Here is a 19,563-nt window from a genome sequence, read left to right as displayed (position 1 = left end):
ATATTCAATCTTGCTTTGTTACTGAAACTTGCCAGTTTATTCTTGAAGTATATATTGGATGTATCAAAATAGGTCAAAATCAAGGTTTATAACTTCTTGTCTTTGTAATGTCCTTTGCTTTATAAGTGATATGACCTGATAAGAAAAGGCATAATATCAGAAATTTACAAGATGTGTTTTCTCTTTTATTACCATGAATTTTTCTGATGATTACATTCTGCAGTTTTCTATCCTCACACAAACTTGCTAATGTCTAAAGGATATATATATGTCTAAAGGATATATATATATATATAGTACATAAATTTTCAGAAATTAAAACTTTAAAAAAAAGAAAAAAAAAACAATCTCAGGATTTCCAAAAAAAGTAAAAGCACAAATAAACTTTAAAAGTAAACATATTGTAAATTTTAGTCACATCACAAAGACAGAGCTTAACTTACTTTTTACTTTTAGTTTTTTAATGAGTTCCTTATGAATACTTAAATAATTAAGTTCCAGTAAGAATTATTTTATGCACCCTGTAAAGTCAACGAAGCCTGCACTTTTCTTCTTTCATTTTGTGCTACATCTTCAAAGTGTGCTCTGTGGACCAAACCTGTATCACACCCTGATAATGAATAAATATATACCTTTCCCATTTGCTTGCCTCATCCCAATTTCATTAACCCTAAAACTGTTATGAATCTTTCTTTTTTCAGGATAAATAATGTTTGGTAAGAAAAATAAGTTGGGGGAAATAAACATTATTCTTTCTTCACGTGTAGACACGTGTAATGTATAGACAAAGATTTAAGTCAAAAGATGATTCAGCATGGTTCTCTTGGGGTAAGTCATGATATCGTTTGGACAAAAAGATGTATGGCCATGACATTTTAGGAAAGAAATCATGCAGTTAGTGATGCAATGTTTATTAGCAATAACAAGGTTCAGCAAACAGGAGCGAGTGAATCTCTGTAACGTGTTTTTATGAAACTCTATCCACTACTTAGAAATCTATATATTTTTTTCTGCTGGAACTGTGTCATCATCTCCTCTTCCTCTTCCTCTTCCTCCTCCTCCTCATCATCATAAGTATTATTGTTTTTGTTGTTATTTCTTTTTGATTAATCTGTTAAAACCTATAGAAAAATTCACAACTGTATTTCAAGTACAAATATATATATTTCATTATATTTTTATACTTTTCTAGTTTTGAAGTATATCTTTTCTAGTTCCTCTTCAATAACATTTACATAATTTTTGATGATAAGGGAGTAAGAGTTTTTCAATTAATATAGAATCCATATGTAAGAGAAGAGTATATGTAAAAATTTCCTATGCAAATGGAAGGCTTCATGTACCTCTATCATGTAAGTTGTCATAATTGCAAAATGTCTGCTTTAATCAGTTTTCATGTTTAATTCATTATATCTCTTCCTTATGAAAATAATGTTTATCGATTATCAGTGGACATTATAACTTCTCTTTCCAAAGGCCTTTTCTACACTATTTTCAGTAAGCCTGAGGCTACAACAACTTTGAAATGGTGCTTGTTTGTGTACAGAGCTCACTGTTCTTAGTCTTAGATTAAATGCCATGGGTCTTCAACAGGGCATAGAACCTTCTAAGCAAATGTGTAGAAATGGCACTTCATTTACGGAGCTAGCAAATTAAGATGGATTTTATCTTATAGGGGCAAGTCCTCCACACCCCATAACATCCAGAATGCTTCCTGTGAATCTGAAAGACAACCAAAAGTTGTCTTGGGAACTTAAAAAAAAAAAAAAATTCAGCAATTCAGCAGATGCCCCTCTCAATACTATGGGAACTGTCCATGGTTCTGTAATTTGCCTGGTTTGCCTTCACTTCATAATCACATTCTGAAATGTGGTAATTCTCAATCAGGGTGAAGTCATCTTCCAATAACGTCCTGACCTTTGCATTTTGCTTTGTCTCCAGAATCCTTTATGTGGATTTTTCTTTGGCAATGTTTCTCTTATAAAAACATAATGCATACAATGTATCTTATTAAATGTCTTCTACAACAAAACAAAACAAATGAAACAGGATTAACCAAGTATTTGGAAATCCAATGCACTTACTTATAAAAGAGGAACTGGTATTACTGTGACTGCCATGTTGTCCTATGGGACAGGAAAAGGACATTTAGATTTCTTGATTTTCCAGCACCAATCTGCATGATTGATACCTCTGAACTATTACAATAACCTGATCATTGAATTTTGGTGTCCAGGGTATATTCTCATAAGATAACAAAGATGCCAGAAGTTTTTCCATGGACATCAATTTTCATCCCACTTCTGCCTCCTTCACAATAATCCAGCTGATTAAAACACACCTTTGTTATAGGCCCTGGGAACATAAAAGAAGGTTGTCCAAGTGCAGGAGAGTCTATCAGCATACGGACTCTTCCCTGAGAGAGTAGTGACTTTTTCTGAGTACTATATTGTCATCTTAGGCTTCCAACTTCTGCTCCCATTGAATCTGCACAGATACCATAATACCCACTTCATTTTCTGTCTACCTGGATTCTATCATTTTTTAAGAATCACTTTTTTTCTCCTTCACTTAGAATTAGTTCAGCCTAGAGTAATCTCTTCCTTCTCTGAAATTCTGAAGTTTTTTTTATCTGTTGGGCTCTTCCTTGAAACATGATCATCATCATTTGAAGAACTGAGAACCTCCTGAGTTTATTTTTCCAACCATTTGGGTACTGAGTATGGGCTTTGGAAATGCATAGATCTAAATTACAACCAAAACTTAACAAAATACTTGCTACCTGCCAAATATAAGCTGTGGAACACCGATGAGCTTCATTTTCATCTGTCTAAAATCTGAATGTCAACCTGCTTATCTTTCCCCCATTTCTGTTAGGCCCATCTTTTGCTCCTTCCCACAGATAGAACTTTATACTAGAGTATTTTAATAAAAACTGAGATATCTATTTCCTATGAGATAAAAAAAAAATTTCCTGAAAGATTATAAAAAGAATTAAATTCTCAGATAATATAAATTATTTTGGTTTCTCAGAATATTCTTTACCTTGATTATTTGTTCCCCCAATTCACAGGTTAATGTTGATGTGCTTTTATGCTGAGAGAAATGATGTGGCTTGCTAAAATTTATATTTAGAATGTTCATTTATATGGGTCATTTTATATTACTTTGTACTTTCTATATGTTATAATTTATACTTTGGGTTACTCCTTAAAAGTAGCATTGGCATAAGATGTGTATATTTAGGAACTTATATTGACTTGAATTTAATACACACAGAAAACAAATAGAAGAGATTGCATCCATATCTTTAACAACATTTTTTTCTCTCTCCCTTGTGATTTTGGTTTCTTCAATACCAATCGAAATGTTGTTGTTCCTTCATTGATTCTAACCACATTGATGTGTTTTAAGTCAACTAAAATATTGTGATGTTTTATATTACAAAAGTAACATGAATATGAACTGAAGTATTTATATTACTAAAACCCAACCAAAATATAACAAAAATGAATTATAGTCATAATAATTTTGAGACACTGAGACAGATCCTGTTTAGCTTAGACATTATTAAGAATTGTTAAGTTATGTGTTGTTTCACAGTTGAGTATATTTTTTCATGTTCTGATTTTCATAAAAAGAAAGTGATAATAATAGATTTTATTCACCGGATGCTGCACCAACATATAAATTTGTTACAGGTAGACACACAAACAAGTGAAATTAACATAGAACAGTTTTATATGTATAACTCAAGCACAGTATGGAATTCAAATTTTTTGGATGAAAAGAGAACATTAATGGAACATAATATTTTGACTATGTTTTTCAGGATGTCAAATAAGCATATATTTAATCTTTTTGTCACTTAATATATCTATTTTAAAAACTTCATTTAGAAACATTATATATTGTCTCCTATAACTAGAGTAAATCAAATTCTGAAACCAGGCCAAATTATTTTTAGTATTAAAGAAAATCAGATCAACTTGAGAAAGTTCACATGTGAGACATAGAGGGATATCACTTAACATTGGGGATCAGTCAGCAAACTGCTTTGTCTAAGACTAAGTTTACCAGTGGTGGGAAAAATCAAAGCGAGCATTCTAGAGCTTCCCAGAGCATCAGACCATCTTCCTCCCACCACTGAAAAGAGAATTGTAAAATATTAATACTTACCAAGATCAGGAAGATAATTCTTTTAAACCTCATCATTTTCATGAGATTAAGGTAGTGCTTCAAAACACAAATTCACAAATGAGGTCGGTGAAAGATCAAATAGAAAGGAAATTCTGAATCTGAACAGAAGTATAGGGGAGGGTTGGAGGCAAGAAATAAGGAAGAAAACCATAGTCTTTGACTGTCTTCTGACTGAAGATCAGAAAGGAATCACTTAGAATGAGAGAAGATTTTTTCTCTCTAGAAAATAAGAAAAGGCTAACTTCCTTCCCCTTGGCGAGTAACCCTGTGCCAGGAAAGTGTCCTATCATGGCCCCTGCTGTACTTAACACCTTTAGGAACTGAATTCCACAAGTTTACTCTCTGCCCGACTGAATATTGGAATACTATTTTTGGAGAAGTGGGTATAAAAAGACTCCTCTTGTAACTTCCTTAATTCAGAATAACTTCAGGCCACAATTGGAAATCACATCTAAAGAAAGTCAGCCTGTCATTAGTTGCATGGCTGAGAACAGATCCTTTCCTGTTTATAGGAAGCACAAGTACCAGGGCTTGAAAAGTAATAGAGAAGGACTTGAGCAGGGTGAGAGAAACAAGGTGCGGGAAAAGAGTCCAGAAACCTTGAAATCAATTACACTTTTGCACAGCTTTGACACTGTTTATCTTGAACCATATGCAGAGAAATGGAAGTCTGTGCGGAGAGATTTTCTCATCAGCAGTCAGGCCGGCATAGCACTTTCATAAACATTCCTCTGTCACGAAACCCAACAACTGATGAAAAAATTATTCACTTGTTTGATTTTGGTTGTTCTTTCTTACGAGTAACCTCTTCATGAGAAACCTTCTATTCTCAGAAGCTGTGTGAACTGAGCTACAATGGCATGTGGAAGAGTTTTAAGGCCCTGTGCAAATTAAATGTTAATGTTTTAGCATGGATAGAGTTTAGATTTCTAAGAGTCAAGTGCAGTATGTAGCCATGCATAATGCTATAGGGGGCTGGAATTGCCAGTTTAAAGCAAAGGCGCACCTTCTGGTATAAGGAGAGTATTTTGCCTTTTAGACCTTGTAGGACAAGATTTGGTTGAGTGCTTTCCGGCATGCTAGAGCTTCCCCTTTGTGTATTGTATGCATGATTTAGAAGAAGCTGTGTCAGCACTGATTTATACATTGACAGCTAAGGATAATAAGATATGGGCAAACATACAGCTCACCCTTTTACAGATTAACCTGGAGACTGCATTAGGCAAATTTGATAGCATTAAAAGATTTTGCCAATTTGTCTGGAAACAATTTCTCTTTTGTAGTGTGTCAAGGGTAACACTTCATGCCATTGTTCTAATTTAAATGGCTTTGATAAATTGTTCAAGAGGTTAGAGAATACTAGTGTAGATATATATATTTTAGCACTTTAAAATAAAAAGGCTATTAACTTAATTGGTAAATGAATTTAATCTGTAAAACTCAAAAGTGCTCCAGATTATAAGTGTTTTCTTGGAACCACAGCTGCCATATTACATCAGGAGGCTTTAAAAGTCTTCTTGGAAAATAAAATTATACTTCTGCATTACTTCCTAATAAGTAGAAATGTTTCAGGCTGTTACAGTAGCATGAGTGGTAGCTATTATTTGGGGAAAGTCTGCGTTTATAAAAGCAATAAAATTGTATCTTCTCCGGGGTGCACCTATTTTTATGTTGCATGTCCTGGATGTACCATTTGCATCACATCAGGATATTCTTGTATATGATTGTGTCTCCTGGAGACCCTCTTAAAAATGAGATGTATATTTCATGAGACATTCTCTATGTACATAATTTCTAAAGTAAGGAATCTGAAGGGGCCCTTTGAAAGTCACCAGATTAAATCATTGGTTTAGTCAGTAGTCTTGTGAGGGAAATCTCTATTTTATGGCAATGTTTAAACAGTTCTTCAAGAAAAGACCTCACATATGAATTAGCCCTTTTGGTGAATTCAAACTTGAAACAAGAATGAGATTCGTTCACATGACAATCATAACCCTACTCCTTCACATCTGCATTCCCTCAGCAGTGCATGTAGAACTGACAACTTACCTAGTTCATAAAATGTTTTGTTTCTATCTCAAGTGAAGCATTAAAATAACTTTTGCTTTACAGGAATAATGATCTTTGTAATCTTCAAGGTACTGTATTTAAACAACTGCTTGTTTGGAAAAGGGTAGATAGTACAGATAAAATTTAGTATTAACTATTCATTTCAACAAAGTAGATTCTTTAGATGAATGTGGAAGTCTTTAATTCATAAAATAAACAGCAGGAAAAAAAAAATCAAGCTTAGCCAAGGTAGAAACATCCTCTTTCTTTTTCTTTTTTTTTTTTTTCTGTTTTAAAATTTAACACAGAGAACTTAGACTGTTAGAGAAGATTCAACTGTTTGAATTATGTATTATTTAGAATATACCTATACAGCATTTAAACTTTTTATTAGAGTTAACGTAGTCTTTTAACAATTTGTAGTGTATGTTTCTTACTATTTTGGGCTGAGAGTAGCATCTTAGAGAAAAATAAAACTTTTATTAATTTCTTAATACTTAAAACTTGTTTTCTTGGACAGTGATGTAATTCTGAAAATTTCTTAACTCAAAAGTGTGCTGTATTTATGCTGCAGAGAATTTGCATATAGGGATAATGAATGCAACTTGTGAGAATAGTGAAGCTTAATATAAAACAACTGCTAGCTTTCTAAAGTGCATTCCTGGTTGGGAATAGCAGGGAGATGTATGGAATGTCATTTCTCTTTCTTGATTTGGAGTTCTGGAAGGGAGACTGCTTTTAAAGGAACGAAACCTAAAAGTAGTCTTGCTTTTTCTTGCCAAGGATAGTGAAATTAACATGCAGCTGGGCTTCTCTGATAAATGGATTCTGTTAGGTCACTGAGGGGGTGCATGTGACATTAAGTGATTTACAGTCCTTTACCTTAATGAAATTGTTTCAGCAAGATGACGCTGAAAGCTCTTAATGGATAGCTTTTCTTGATGTAATGAAATTGCATTCCTATGGCATTTAATATAAGGTGCAGTTATTATTTACTGGAGCTTTCCAAGGGCTGCTATTTGCACAGACAGTTCAGAACAAAAAGAGATTTCAGTTGCCGCGTAGAGAGAGGCCAGAATGGCTTGTGACATTCTTAAGCAGGTGAGTGTGTCTGTGAGAGCATTTCAGTTAGCAAGGGCTTCACAGACCCTTCAGGAGTCTTCCCGTCACTGTCACCTACCTTTGCTACTGTTCATTCCTTTTACATATATCCCTCTAATCTGTTTAACAGGCAACTGGATTACAACCAAATCAGCTGTATTGAGGATGGGGCATTCAGGGCTCTCCGGGACCTAGAAGTGCTGTGAGTATCCTTTTTTTTTTTTTTTTTTTTTTCTCTTACTTGTTTAACAGGAGCTTTGTGTCTTAAAAGGGTGGTAATATGGGACTTATCTGCTAGCTTAAAACCATGTGTCAAAATGTTCTCCTGGAGAGACACCTTAAATAACTCATGGTGAATACAGAGAATCAAAAAATGTGTGTGCAAAATTTTGCCTATCATGTGTATACATTTAGAGAAAATTGCCTATGTAATACCACTCAAATTGTTCTCTTCATGATAAAAATATTCTCCCAGGAGTCACATGATTTGTGAGAATTCCCCAAATTGCTAAATGTTAACATTAAATAAATTTTGAAGGAACAAGAACATCAAGAAGTAAACCTCATAGTAACTGATATGTTGGTATATTTTCTAGTTATGGTGCAACGAAATAGTCGCTTCCTCATTTAAAAAATTGCTTGGACTGGTAACTCAACATTGTCCCTGTAAGGTCATTTTGAAATCTACTTTTTATTTTAATAAGCCACTCATTAGATTCATTTCAAAGTCTCCACTACTGACTTTGTGATGTACAACATACAAAGTTGAATTATAATTGGCATCCTCTCTTTCCTTGGTTGGTAGGCATAACTGACAAAATCAGAAGCAACTAAGTAATCTGTATTGAATTTTGACTTAGTAAAAATAATTTTCATAAATTACTAATTTTAGCAAAATACAATATTAATGAAAACTGTAGTTACTAAAGCACTTCATGCCACCTGTACGTTTCTGGAATTTTTTTTGTGTGTAAGAGATTCACATTTCTAGATTTTAAAATATACTTACAAATTTTTTCTATATAAAAATTTTCCAGTACTTTGTTTCATCCTTGATGCGAATTATTCAGAAATCCAAATTGAACTAAATGTGAAAAGGTTTTGAATTTTTGTCCATTTGTTGAAATTTGTTCAGAAATAACCAAACCTTCCCCCTCAAGAAAGGATTCATTGCTTTTACATTGAGTTTAAGACATAAAATAAACTCTGAAAAAAAATCTTTCAACTTAGAATGGCTTATGTTAGCAATATTTTCTATGTGATTTTTATTTTTATTGCAAGTAAATGAGTAAAATTTCTAGCTGTGTCATGTACTGAGTTACTATTTTTAAAGGTTTATGGATAAATGAGTTGATCTAAATAAATTGTGAAACATAAAAATATTTACTGATTCTAACTGCATGAGAGATCACCTTTATTTACAGTATTTTTCTATAAGGAAAACATTCAAAGCACTTATAGTGTACATTTTAGTAATAAGGTCACTTTTAAAATTGTACACCAGAGCCATTTTTAATATATGGAACTCACTAATGTGATTTCAAAGTCAGAATAATTAGAATGCAACTATGATTTCATGGTAGTGCCCTGATGTCAAACTCACAATGTCACTTAACTTCATATATGAAGAGATGGTGGCAAAGTTACTTCATGGAACACAGCTGATCAAGTCAAAGAATCTGTTATAAGTCAGTGTTCCTAACCAAATATTTAAATAATACCAGTCACTATGTGAAAAATTTGCTGAATATTTTGGGTGAAATAAATCCCATGAAGTACCTTGTTATTCTTGCTATTAAGTAAATGTTCTTTAACCTTTATTAGTTATGGAATCATATATTATATATGTATTAAGCATATATCTTTATTTACATTATATATGTATGTGGGGAGAGAAGGGAGAACCAAGCACTGTGCTAGCTTAAGTCCTTTGATCATGATACAATAACCATATATTTACTTACTCTTGACTGAAATGATTATTTTTGTAAGTAGTAAGTATGTGGAAACATAATCACCTTTTCCGTTGGTTTTGTCATCTTAGCAAAATATATAAAAGTTGACTTTAGTGAAAACCATTATCATGAAGTATACCAAAACATGACAAAGTAATAATCAAAGAGTGATAGTTCATGGTATTAAAATAGGATTCCAAGATGATGGGAACTCTCTTAAGGGCATTAACGTCTCAGAGAGATACATCATGACCAGAACCCGTTTGCTGAAGAAAATAATTTAAATTACCAAATGATGTGAGAAAATATGAATATCTTTTTAAGAGATGTAATTTTTTTATTTTGATTTTTTTTAAAGTCAAGCAGATATTATTTTAATATATATTAACTTTTCAAAATCTTCACACTTTAAATGACCTTTAGAAAAATTAGCTTGCAAAGAAATTAAGGCAATATTGGGTAAAGCACTGAAAAAGCTATCATTTTGAGTCCTTAGGCACTATCTTTCTATGTGGAAAAATGAATGAATAGGATCCTTCACGTCACATTAAAATTCAGATTCCCAATATTTGGGGGTTTATTTTATTTCAATTGCATGCACCTATAACTCTACTGGGGCCAAATAGGAAAAGATGGGTACTTACTCTGGGTCACCGATGGAAATGGTGTAGAGATTGTGAATGAAGCCCAGGTAGCCAGAGCAGGGAAGCAGTTCAGCACCGTGTGATCATGAGGAACTGACATTTCATGGAATTCTATTTGAGAGATAGAGTTTACTTCATATTTTCTTAATATTCAGATACCATCTCAAAAACAACATTGGAAACTAAATCTAAATCCATATTTTTTTCTGGGAGAGGTCACTAGACTCAGAAATGAAATATATCACTTGACTCTATTTTACATGCGTTTTATACTTGTCCACAGAATGGGCGTACTTTAGTTGAATTGAAACATAACAATTCCTATCCATTAAATACCAAACTTCTGCCAAGTATTTTGCTTGCTTGTCACTAAGGGGATGAGAAAGACTAAGTCACAATCTAAGTGTGAAAGATAATCCATGACTCTAAAGGGTAACGTTCTGTATTTACACACCAACATATCTTTTGTTCTAGAATATATTCTCATTACAAACAGAAAATTTTGAGGTTGAAGATGTAAGTAGACTTACGCATAGGAGAAAGTATCCACAAATAAATAAGTACGATATGTAAATTTTGTTTCTGTTGTTTCAGAACAGGAATTGATCACAGCCACTACATACATGTCATCATGCCAATAATACAATATTACTTATTACTAATTTTAAAACTAACAATTCTGTCAGTTTCATGTTTTTGAATCTTAAAACTTCTAGAATTTTCCTGTGCTAAAGTACAGTGAGATCTTTTCAAACACGATTTTTGCAGTATCAGTATTATGCTCTGCCAACACCAATGCTGAATAAAATACTAAGATAATATATCTCTTCTGTTGCATTACATGAACTAGTATCTTGAGAAAAGATTTCACATTGATAAGTGCATACTTCAGCAGTCAATGAAAACTCTTCTTTACATGGGAATGTAAGAAATTATTCTTTAAAATTAACATGAATCTACGGTACATGAATTATCTTAAAAATATATCCCCAAAGTCACATTGTGGAATGCTACATAAGCTAAAAAATTTGGCCATATTGAAGCAGCATAAAATTTGAGGGTGAGAAAAAGGTAATTTGAAAGTAAATCCCTCTGAACATTGAAACAACTGGGGAGATAAATTAGATAAATTTCAAAAACTTACAGTTAATAGGATTAAGAACAGAGAATTTGTTTTTCCTTTGCAGAAGTCTAGTTGTGATAAGAATGTTATATGGAAGTATCAATAACATCTGGAAATGCTAAGTGACTATAGAAGGTGAGGGGAGAGATTGACAATTGTTTGAGGTAGTGACTAAAGAGGGCAAGATTTTTGAAGGAGGCAAGAAAGGTAAGACTGATGGTCCAGATGAATTAAAGTTTGACACTGGAAAAGAGTTTGCAGTAGGGCTCATAAATTTAATTGTTGGTGGGGACCAGGCAGGGGACACAAAGGAAAGAAGTAGGCCCTGGGTAAAGAAATGCAATGTGCACGGGAGAGAAAGAGAGAGAGAGAAAAAAAGAGAGAGAGAGACAGAGAAAGAGACAGCTGGAGGTGATGAGGACTTTGCTAAACTGGCAGTTATACCCTCCGTTATTACAGCTAATGTTCAACTACAGTAGACTGTCATCCTACTGCAGAGGGAGAATTCTGCCAAACAAGTCCATTTCTCCAAGGGAAGCCAGAGTGGAAAATTTTAGAGCGGTCCCCCTGTTTGTAAAGCTGACTTAACTATTTCAAAGAATTTATGAATTCAGTGTATTTGGGCTAAACTGAATATGTGTGTGTGGACACTACAGACCAGCTGAACATTGTGGTTATCAGTGGTGGCATATGGGATGTGCTAGCAGTGTTGAGGAGTTGACCTAAATTTCTCATGGATGGGCACATTTACCACAGACCCATACTATGCATTGACTCCCTTTTCTGTCCAGTTTTGAAAGATGTATAAGAACTCTCCTGGTGATTTGAATTAAATCACACAGGAAAAATGACTGCTTTATGAAGGATCTGTAAAATATAAAATTAGTTGGTTAATATCAACCAAAAGCTTCTAGAGAATTCCTATGTTAAAGCAGAATGAGATCTTTTTTCAAATGCCATTAATTTTAAACATCCTGATATTTGAACTAGGTTTCCCTTCTCAAAGAATTTTGTTTTCAACTGATCTCTTTTCCCACCCTCAAAATAATAATAATGAATGATAATAAACTAGCAAAGCTCACGTTGAGGAAATACAGGAAAAATGTGAAGCAAGCAAGGGCTATATTTATTTTAACCATAACTGCTTTGACCACTCATCTTCCTGGCTATACCTCAGGAGACCATCATTGCTATCATGCTGTACTAAACAGAAGACAATATATGCCGCTGCCAATACAACTGTTATAGTAAATTATGTTTTTTAGTATAGTACTAGAGAACACTGCTTCTTCCCCACCTGACACAAATATGATGTCTTCTACCCAAATTTTAACAGCAGCCAATATGCACTGTAGAGAATAATTAGAACAGTGTTCTAAGACCTGATAGTAATGGTGCTGTGTTGTTGCTATGAGATTTCAGTTGGAAAATTCAAGTGTATTTGTTTACTTGTGGACAGTAATACACATAATACTTCTCCAAAGAAAGGTAACTGTGCAGTTTTTCCAACTATGACTGTCCCATGTTAATTCCTTAACCAATTTTGTAAGTAGACATGTATGAACAAGGTGCTCAAGGTGACATATAAATAACTAGGACTGCTCCTCGTAAAGCCATACACTTGTAGTGAATGTTGAATAAAACTGCATATACAGTAATATGCTCAAGAATGAAAGTTGTTATCTCTATGAAATAGTGCATTTTCTATGACTTCTCCACCAGGTTGTTAGCTTTTGTGCATGCACATAGTAGAAGTTTTTGACCTGTTAATATAAAAAATGTTTAATTTCTTTCGTATCTAAAATTTCTAACTTTTATTTTACAGCACTCTCAACAATAACAACATTACTAGACTTTCTGTGGCAAGTTTCAACCATATGCCTAAACTTAGGACTTTGTAAGTAGTCATGATATTCATAAAGAAGAATTTAATGGATTAAAGATTTCCCTCTAGGGCTGTCTCTAATAGCCAAAAACAGGACCATTTTGGAGAAGAAAAGGAAAGCACAACTTTGAAAACAATCTAGAAATGATATTTTAGTAAATGAACTCTTATTCTAAAAACTTGAAAACTTCCTTTGAAGTGTATGCATTATGGGAAGTTTGGAGTAAAAGAAAAAAAAAAAACGTTTACTTTGAGCTATTGTAGAGGTCACATTTCATTAAGAAATAGAAGACTCCTTGATTGGCTGTCAGAAATGATAAATGAGAAATCTTTATGATTTTATTACTGTACTGCAAGCAGACCTAATAAAGCTCAACTGCTTCTCAGACATTCTTTGTAATGTAAAATTACAGCATCACCTTCTTGAGCTTCCATAATTAAGGTTGTGTCAGCATTTATATTTAAGAATATCTTTTCAGGGGTTAAGGAGGACATTAAGATATTTTTGGTGAATAAATACGATTTTCCAATAAAGTACTAACTATAGCCATTTTTCTCTTAAAAAATGTATTCCTTAAAGCCCAGAATAGGAGTAGTTAGTTGTAGCATTTTCGCAGGTAAGTATTATTTTGACTGAGTTTCAAAATCACCTTGACCTAAAAAAATACTTCACACATAACATGTGAGAAATGGTTGGGAAAAAAGCCAAGGCATTGCACTTCTTGAGGATAAAATGTTTTCAAGTAGGACACATTTGTTTTGATTGGATTTTCAAAATATTTCCCATTTTATAATAGCTTATAACTGAAAAAAAAGTTATTTTCTCTCTTTAAAATAAGACAATTGAATTGCTAGCTTTTTAATGAATTGAGCAATACCGACTTTAATATGATTTTCTTCTCCCTAATATCCAACACTTTATGTGATAACACATCATTATAGTTCCCTTGGAATATGAATTAACAGAATAAAGAAATTCTGAATGTATATGGACATAATTGAATTTTGTTTTCCTGGGCTATGAAATTGAAACTAATCTGATTAATTAATAGTCCAGCTCACTCAAACTATATTTTTCAAAAAATCAGTTTCTTATTTACATGAGTCAATTTTTTTGAAAAAGAAAATTTATCATATTTTCAACCTTTGCAAAATTAAAACCACTGAAACTTGTAAAAGCATCCATCATTGGCAGTTCTGATAATGTTCCTTATTTTGGGGGGGAAACCATTAGTTTGTCTCACTAATCAGCTTTTTAAAATTTTATATCCTCTTCTCCTCTCATGTTTGTGCACATCTAATTGGAATCATTGCAGTGTGCTAGATTTAGAGGGAAATGAGGATGTGGAAACATGGATATGGAATGATGGGGAATGTGTCACCATAGCTTTCAAAGAGTGGCACTTTGAGTTCTAAGCAAACCTAGCTGGAGGTCACCCAGCTTTCCCAAAATATAGTGTTTTGCTCAGTGACATGGCTTCTGCTTTTGATGCAAGACAGTCTGTTCCCTATCCACAGGCTCAAGGAGAATGTAAAGCAGTCATTTAACTTTAAATCCCCTTGCTTTGGTTGGTTCATTATTCTATACTATCACTGCTACTTAAAAATTCCATTTTTATAGTCCAATTATCTTTTTGGACTGAGTTCCATGTTTTACTATCCATTACTGTTATTGGGTTAGAATTGAACACATCAGCTAAAAAGGACTAAAATGGTATTACTATGTCATAGATGATTCTGGGAATGGTCCTTTGATTTATAGCTTTGGATATCCTCTTCTTTAGTTTGAGAAAACATAAAAGCCAGTTTGAAGTCATTTACCTAATTTAGTGGATACATTTGTCAGATATTTTATTAATGGAGAAATGCCATTTGCCACTTGGAAGCAATCCATGATCTTGTATAGATCTTGCCAACGTAGAGGGGACTCAATTCCTTCTCTCCCAGTCACTTATGCCTTTTAATTTCAGTCAGTGCTCTATGGGGATAGGCCCCAGGAGCCAAAATCAGCTAATCCCTTTTCTGTGATAAACACAAAAAGAAGGAAATCGGAATAGGGATGTGAAAAAAGCATTTTATATTGAATTATTATTCTATCTTGTTCAGCAAAAAGTGGCCTGCTAAAAGGACTTTGCAAGCAGTTTCTATAGAGACTAATAATGGCTGATCTTACTGATATTTCTGACTGAGAGTCACAGCTTTTATCAACTCGTTCCCTTTCCCTGGCTTCCCACTCCCCCTCATCCCATCGCCATTTGCTCTCAGCATGTTGGGACTGCAGAGCACTTATCCTTGAACTGGTTATTTTCTCTTTACCCATTTGAATGAACATAAGCAAAATAATTTTATTGTCCTTTTCCAACTTCTGTATATTTGTTTAGCTCAGGGTAAAGAAAAAGAGTTGATTCTATGCTAATGCACCAATTTAGTTTTTCAAAAAATAATGAGACTGAAAAATTGGTAAGTTTAATCTCTTTCTATTTTAGAAAATAAAGATATAACTAATGTTTCAAGTTTTGAAATGACTATCTTCTGTTTTCTTGCTTTAATCTTCATTCCTCTCATTTAGTCGACTCCATTCAAACAACCTATACTGTGACTGCCACCTGGCCTGGCTCTCCGACTGGCTTCGACAAAGGCCTAGGGTGGGCCTGTACACTCAGTGCATGGGCCCTTCTCATCTGAGGGGCCATAATGTTGCAGAGGTTCAAAAACGAGAATTTGTCTGCAGCGGTAAGGGAAAAAGAACAGAGATGTTCTAGTATTCTGGCTGCTTTTGTGTAACTGGGATGTGAGGAATGCATGCTTCCAAGGTTTCCGGGCTGCTCACTAACATGTGCAAGCCTGCACTAATCACTCTACAGAGACCCTCTTTTACAGCGATGATAATCATATGTTGTAAGATGTTTGTACATGATTGGCAACTAATAGTTATTTGTCCCTAAGATATTTCTAATTTTATTTGGAAAAAATATAGATAATTCCTGGATTGTCATTCTACTTAAAACACTTTATTTTCCCTTGAAGTAGCAATTTATATCTCCTTTTATATTAACAACTGAAAAATATTCAATTAATCCTGGAACCCTGCTTTGAAATTCAGAGAAACTCAACTGTTAATGCAAAGTGATGAAGTATTTTTTTGTGTATACAAACATATTAATAATTCAGTCTTACTTAAAACAAATAAATGACTTGTTTAAGTAACAAAGAGCTGAAAACAAAAATATGTGCTACTTATGATAACAGTGGCTAGCATTTACTGAGTTCTGTTTTCTTTATTTCACATATATTTATGTCATTTCATGTGCCTCAAAACAACTATATGAGAATGTAATTTTGTCTCTTTGAGATTAAAATGTGATAAAAATAATCTTGTTCAAGTTCACATGGTTGAGTCCAAGGGTCTTGATCTAGTCAGTGTATATATATATATATATATATACACACACATATATATATATAGACACACACACACACACACAAATACATATCCATATTGGTAGATAATGTATTTTATAAATATAGGGCTAGTTTTGCTTTAGGAATGACTTGAACATATAATAAAACAATTTTTATAAAATATGTATGTACTTGGTCTCCATATCTGTGATTTTCTCAATCATAGATTCAACCAACTGTGGACTGAAAACATTTGAAAAAAATTTTCATCTGTATTGAGCATGTGCAGATTTTTCTTGTGATTATTCCCTAAATAATATAGCATCTATTTGCATAGAATTTGCCTTGTATTAACTATTATAAATAAGGATGATTTAAAGCATAGCAAAATGTTCATAGATTATATTCATGTAGTACATAATTTTTTATAAGGGACTTGAACATCCACAGATTTTGGTATTCACAGGGTTTCTGGAATGAATACTACAAAATACAGAGGGACCAATGTAATGTATAAATAGTTCATGGTTTCTGAAGGAGTGAGGACACATTGCTAGTACTTGATTCTATTCTATTGTTACCTTTTAGATCTTTTCATGTATTTTTCCATACTTTTTATGATCTAAAATAATTCTCTTACAATGTCATGAGTTGTTCTCAATAGGTCTGATTGCTTTTTAAAAAATTAAAAAATGAAATGACTAACAGTTCACTACTAACCACTTTTTTTTCTCTCTTCAATTTTTCCTTCCTGTTTTCTAGATGAGGAAGAAGGCAAGTTGACATTTCTTTTCTAGACTGAGAACACTGTTGTAGTTTGAGAGTTTGTCTGGAGGGGCGGGGTTAGCAGGTAGCTCACAGCCTCTTCTTGTCACACCAGCACCCCCAGAACCTTCCCCTGCAGGCTTTGAGGGCTTCCTTCAGAAACCCTGCCTTTGCAGATGCCCACCTGCTACAGGCCTGCTGGCATTCTGTCTTCATCTTTCAAGTAGAAAAATCTCATTGCCAAGCAGTTTTGTTTCTAAATATTAAGTAGTAAAAATACATACCTGCAGGGAACTACTTTTGGTAAAATTTTAATTCATGTGTAGTGCCCCCAAAATAATATAGATTAACAATTGAAGAATGCCTTCATACAATCTATTGTAATAACTTCAAAGAAAGCAGTAATTTTGAACCTATTCAGACATCAAACTTAGTATTATCTGATTTTCCTCCCACCCAATTGGTACACGAGAACTTGAGCAACAGTTATGTCTACCAAGATGAAAGTCTTACATATTTGTTTCTTTTTTTGAGACAAAGTAAATTAAACTGCATAAATTTGATAAAAATTAAGCTCTATTTAAGTTTATTATAAATGAACAAAGGTTAATCTGAAGTTACTGCTTTTTTTGGAACTCAAAATTTTGAATAGAACTCTTGTATTGAATATGAATTTAGCCTCTCACAAGTTTTTCAGATTTTAAAAATTGCCACTTTCATGAACAGTTGTAAGAATCTCATTTGCTTCATCTAATAAATACGCCTGCATGCTTCCTCCAGTACATTTTAGAAATATAGGATGATCGTAGAGTCAAGCATTTAGAGAAGTTTGTTTCTGTCGCATAAGTTTCTCATTGAGCCCAGTCTGCGTATTTCACAAATATGAAATTTGGGAGGAGAAATCTAACTGTGTGTGTTTCTCTTTCAGGTCACCAGTCATTTATGGCTCCTTCCTGTAGCGTGTTGCACTGCCCTGCAGCTTGCACCTGTAGCAACAACATCGTAGACTGTCGCGGTAAAGGTCTCACTGAGATCCCCACAAATCTGCCAGAGACTATCACAGAAATGTATGTGTCCTGCAATCCTTCCTATCCCTCTGCATCCCCAGTGAACAAAACCATGATTTTCTTTAGGAGACTCTGGGTTTATCAAAGGCACATCCGATCAATTAGCTTAGACAAATGTTCTCTTCAGAAGTGTATTGACCCTTACTCTGTTTAATTAAGTACCTTGTTAAATTGCCTTGGATTTTTCTCCATAGGCAGAGTTAAAGGAATACATTTAAAGGAAGAATAGTACTTTTTCTTCCCTTAAAAAAGTGGTTTTAGACAAATTAGGGGAAGAAAAAGAGAGATGTACCTAGTTCAAACTTTTGGGACTGAATAGTTGTTCTTGTCTTTTTCTAGTTTAAAGCAGTAGGGATACAAAGAGGGGTTCAGCTGGGGAAAATAAACCATAAAAGCAAGTTAACTAGATGAGGTCCTGCCTTCTCAAGAGCTCATGTTTTAAAATGCACTTACACTACTTTGTTGGAATGAATAGTCTGATGCAAAATATAAAATGGATATTATAATATCAAATCAAGTCTTTTAATTAGTGAACATTTTAGCCTCTTTGAATCAGTGCCTACCTCCATCATACACAAATTCTTTTGATGAAGTATTGCAAACATTTTGTATGCAGCTGCTGAATGCACTTCTGTGTTCTTGCCAGAGATAAGTCATGTGGAAAAAAACAAGGTCATGTAAGATTTAAATGAAATGTGTTTACCATCCTGGGAAGAAAGTACTAGGGGGCTCTTTACCTCAATATCAATTAATTTAAAAAGCTTCTCTAACCACCCAGCCCATCGTATTATTGCTCTATAAACCAATTCTAAGTCACAACTTAATAAATAATTTTGGATATTTTTGATTGAAGTAATAATATAGGTTTTTTTTTTTTTTTTTTTTTTTTTGTGGTGCTGGGGATTGAACCCAGGGCCTTGTGCATGCTAGGCAAGCACTCTACCAACTGAGCTATATCCCCAGCCCCAATGGAAGTAATAATATAGGACTAAGTTCTTGTGATAAGTATTAAAAATAAAAGATAAAACACTATTATTTAAAAAAAACTGCTCTTTTATACCATTTTTAATTCCTATAATAAATTAACTACTCTAGTTTAATTGAGAATAACCTTAGTTGAGAAGATTCATTACATTATTTTAAAGTAATACATGATGAATAGTATGCTCAGAGCTTTGGAGTATACGTCATAATACTTTGCAAACTCCAGAATCTGTGGAGATTTGACACCAAGCCCAATTAACATATGTACATGATAGTATTATTTGCATCAAAATTTTAACTGATGTAATAATACCTTACCTATAGGAGTCATTTGCAAATTTTTTTTAGCTGAACATTTAAAGAATAAAGTATGGAAAGAGGCACATGA

General features: G+C 33.4%; 1 protein-coding gene across 1 annotated transcript in view; it reads left to right on the top strand.

The window, feature by feature from the left end:
- The window catches only part of SLIT2 (slit guidance ligand 2), a 338,311-nt gene that overhangs the window by 215,164 nt on the left and 103,584 nt on the right, over positions 1-19,563 (top strand). The window contains 4 exon segments of the mRNA XM_079153098.1: positions 7,481-7,552; positions 12,898-12,969; positions 15,527-15,690; positions 18,053-18,191. Coding sequence (XP_079009224.1) covers positions 7,481-7,552; positions 12,898-12,969; positions 15,527-15,690; positions 18,053-18,191 — 447 coding nt within the window.

This window comes from Sciurus vulgaris, assembly GCF_902686455.1.
Source record: "Sciurus vulgaris genome assembly, chromosome: 9".
NCBI classification, from domain to species: domain Eukaryota; kingdom Metazoa; phylum Chordata; class Mammalia; order Rodentia; family Sciuridae; genus Sciurus; species Sciurus vulgaris.
This window is presented reverse-complemented; position numbering and strand designations above follow the sequence as displayed.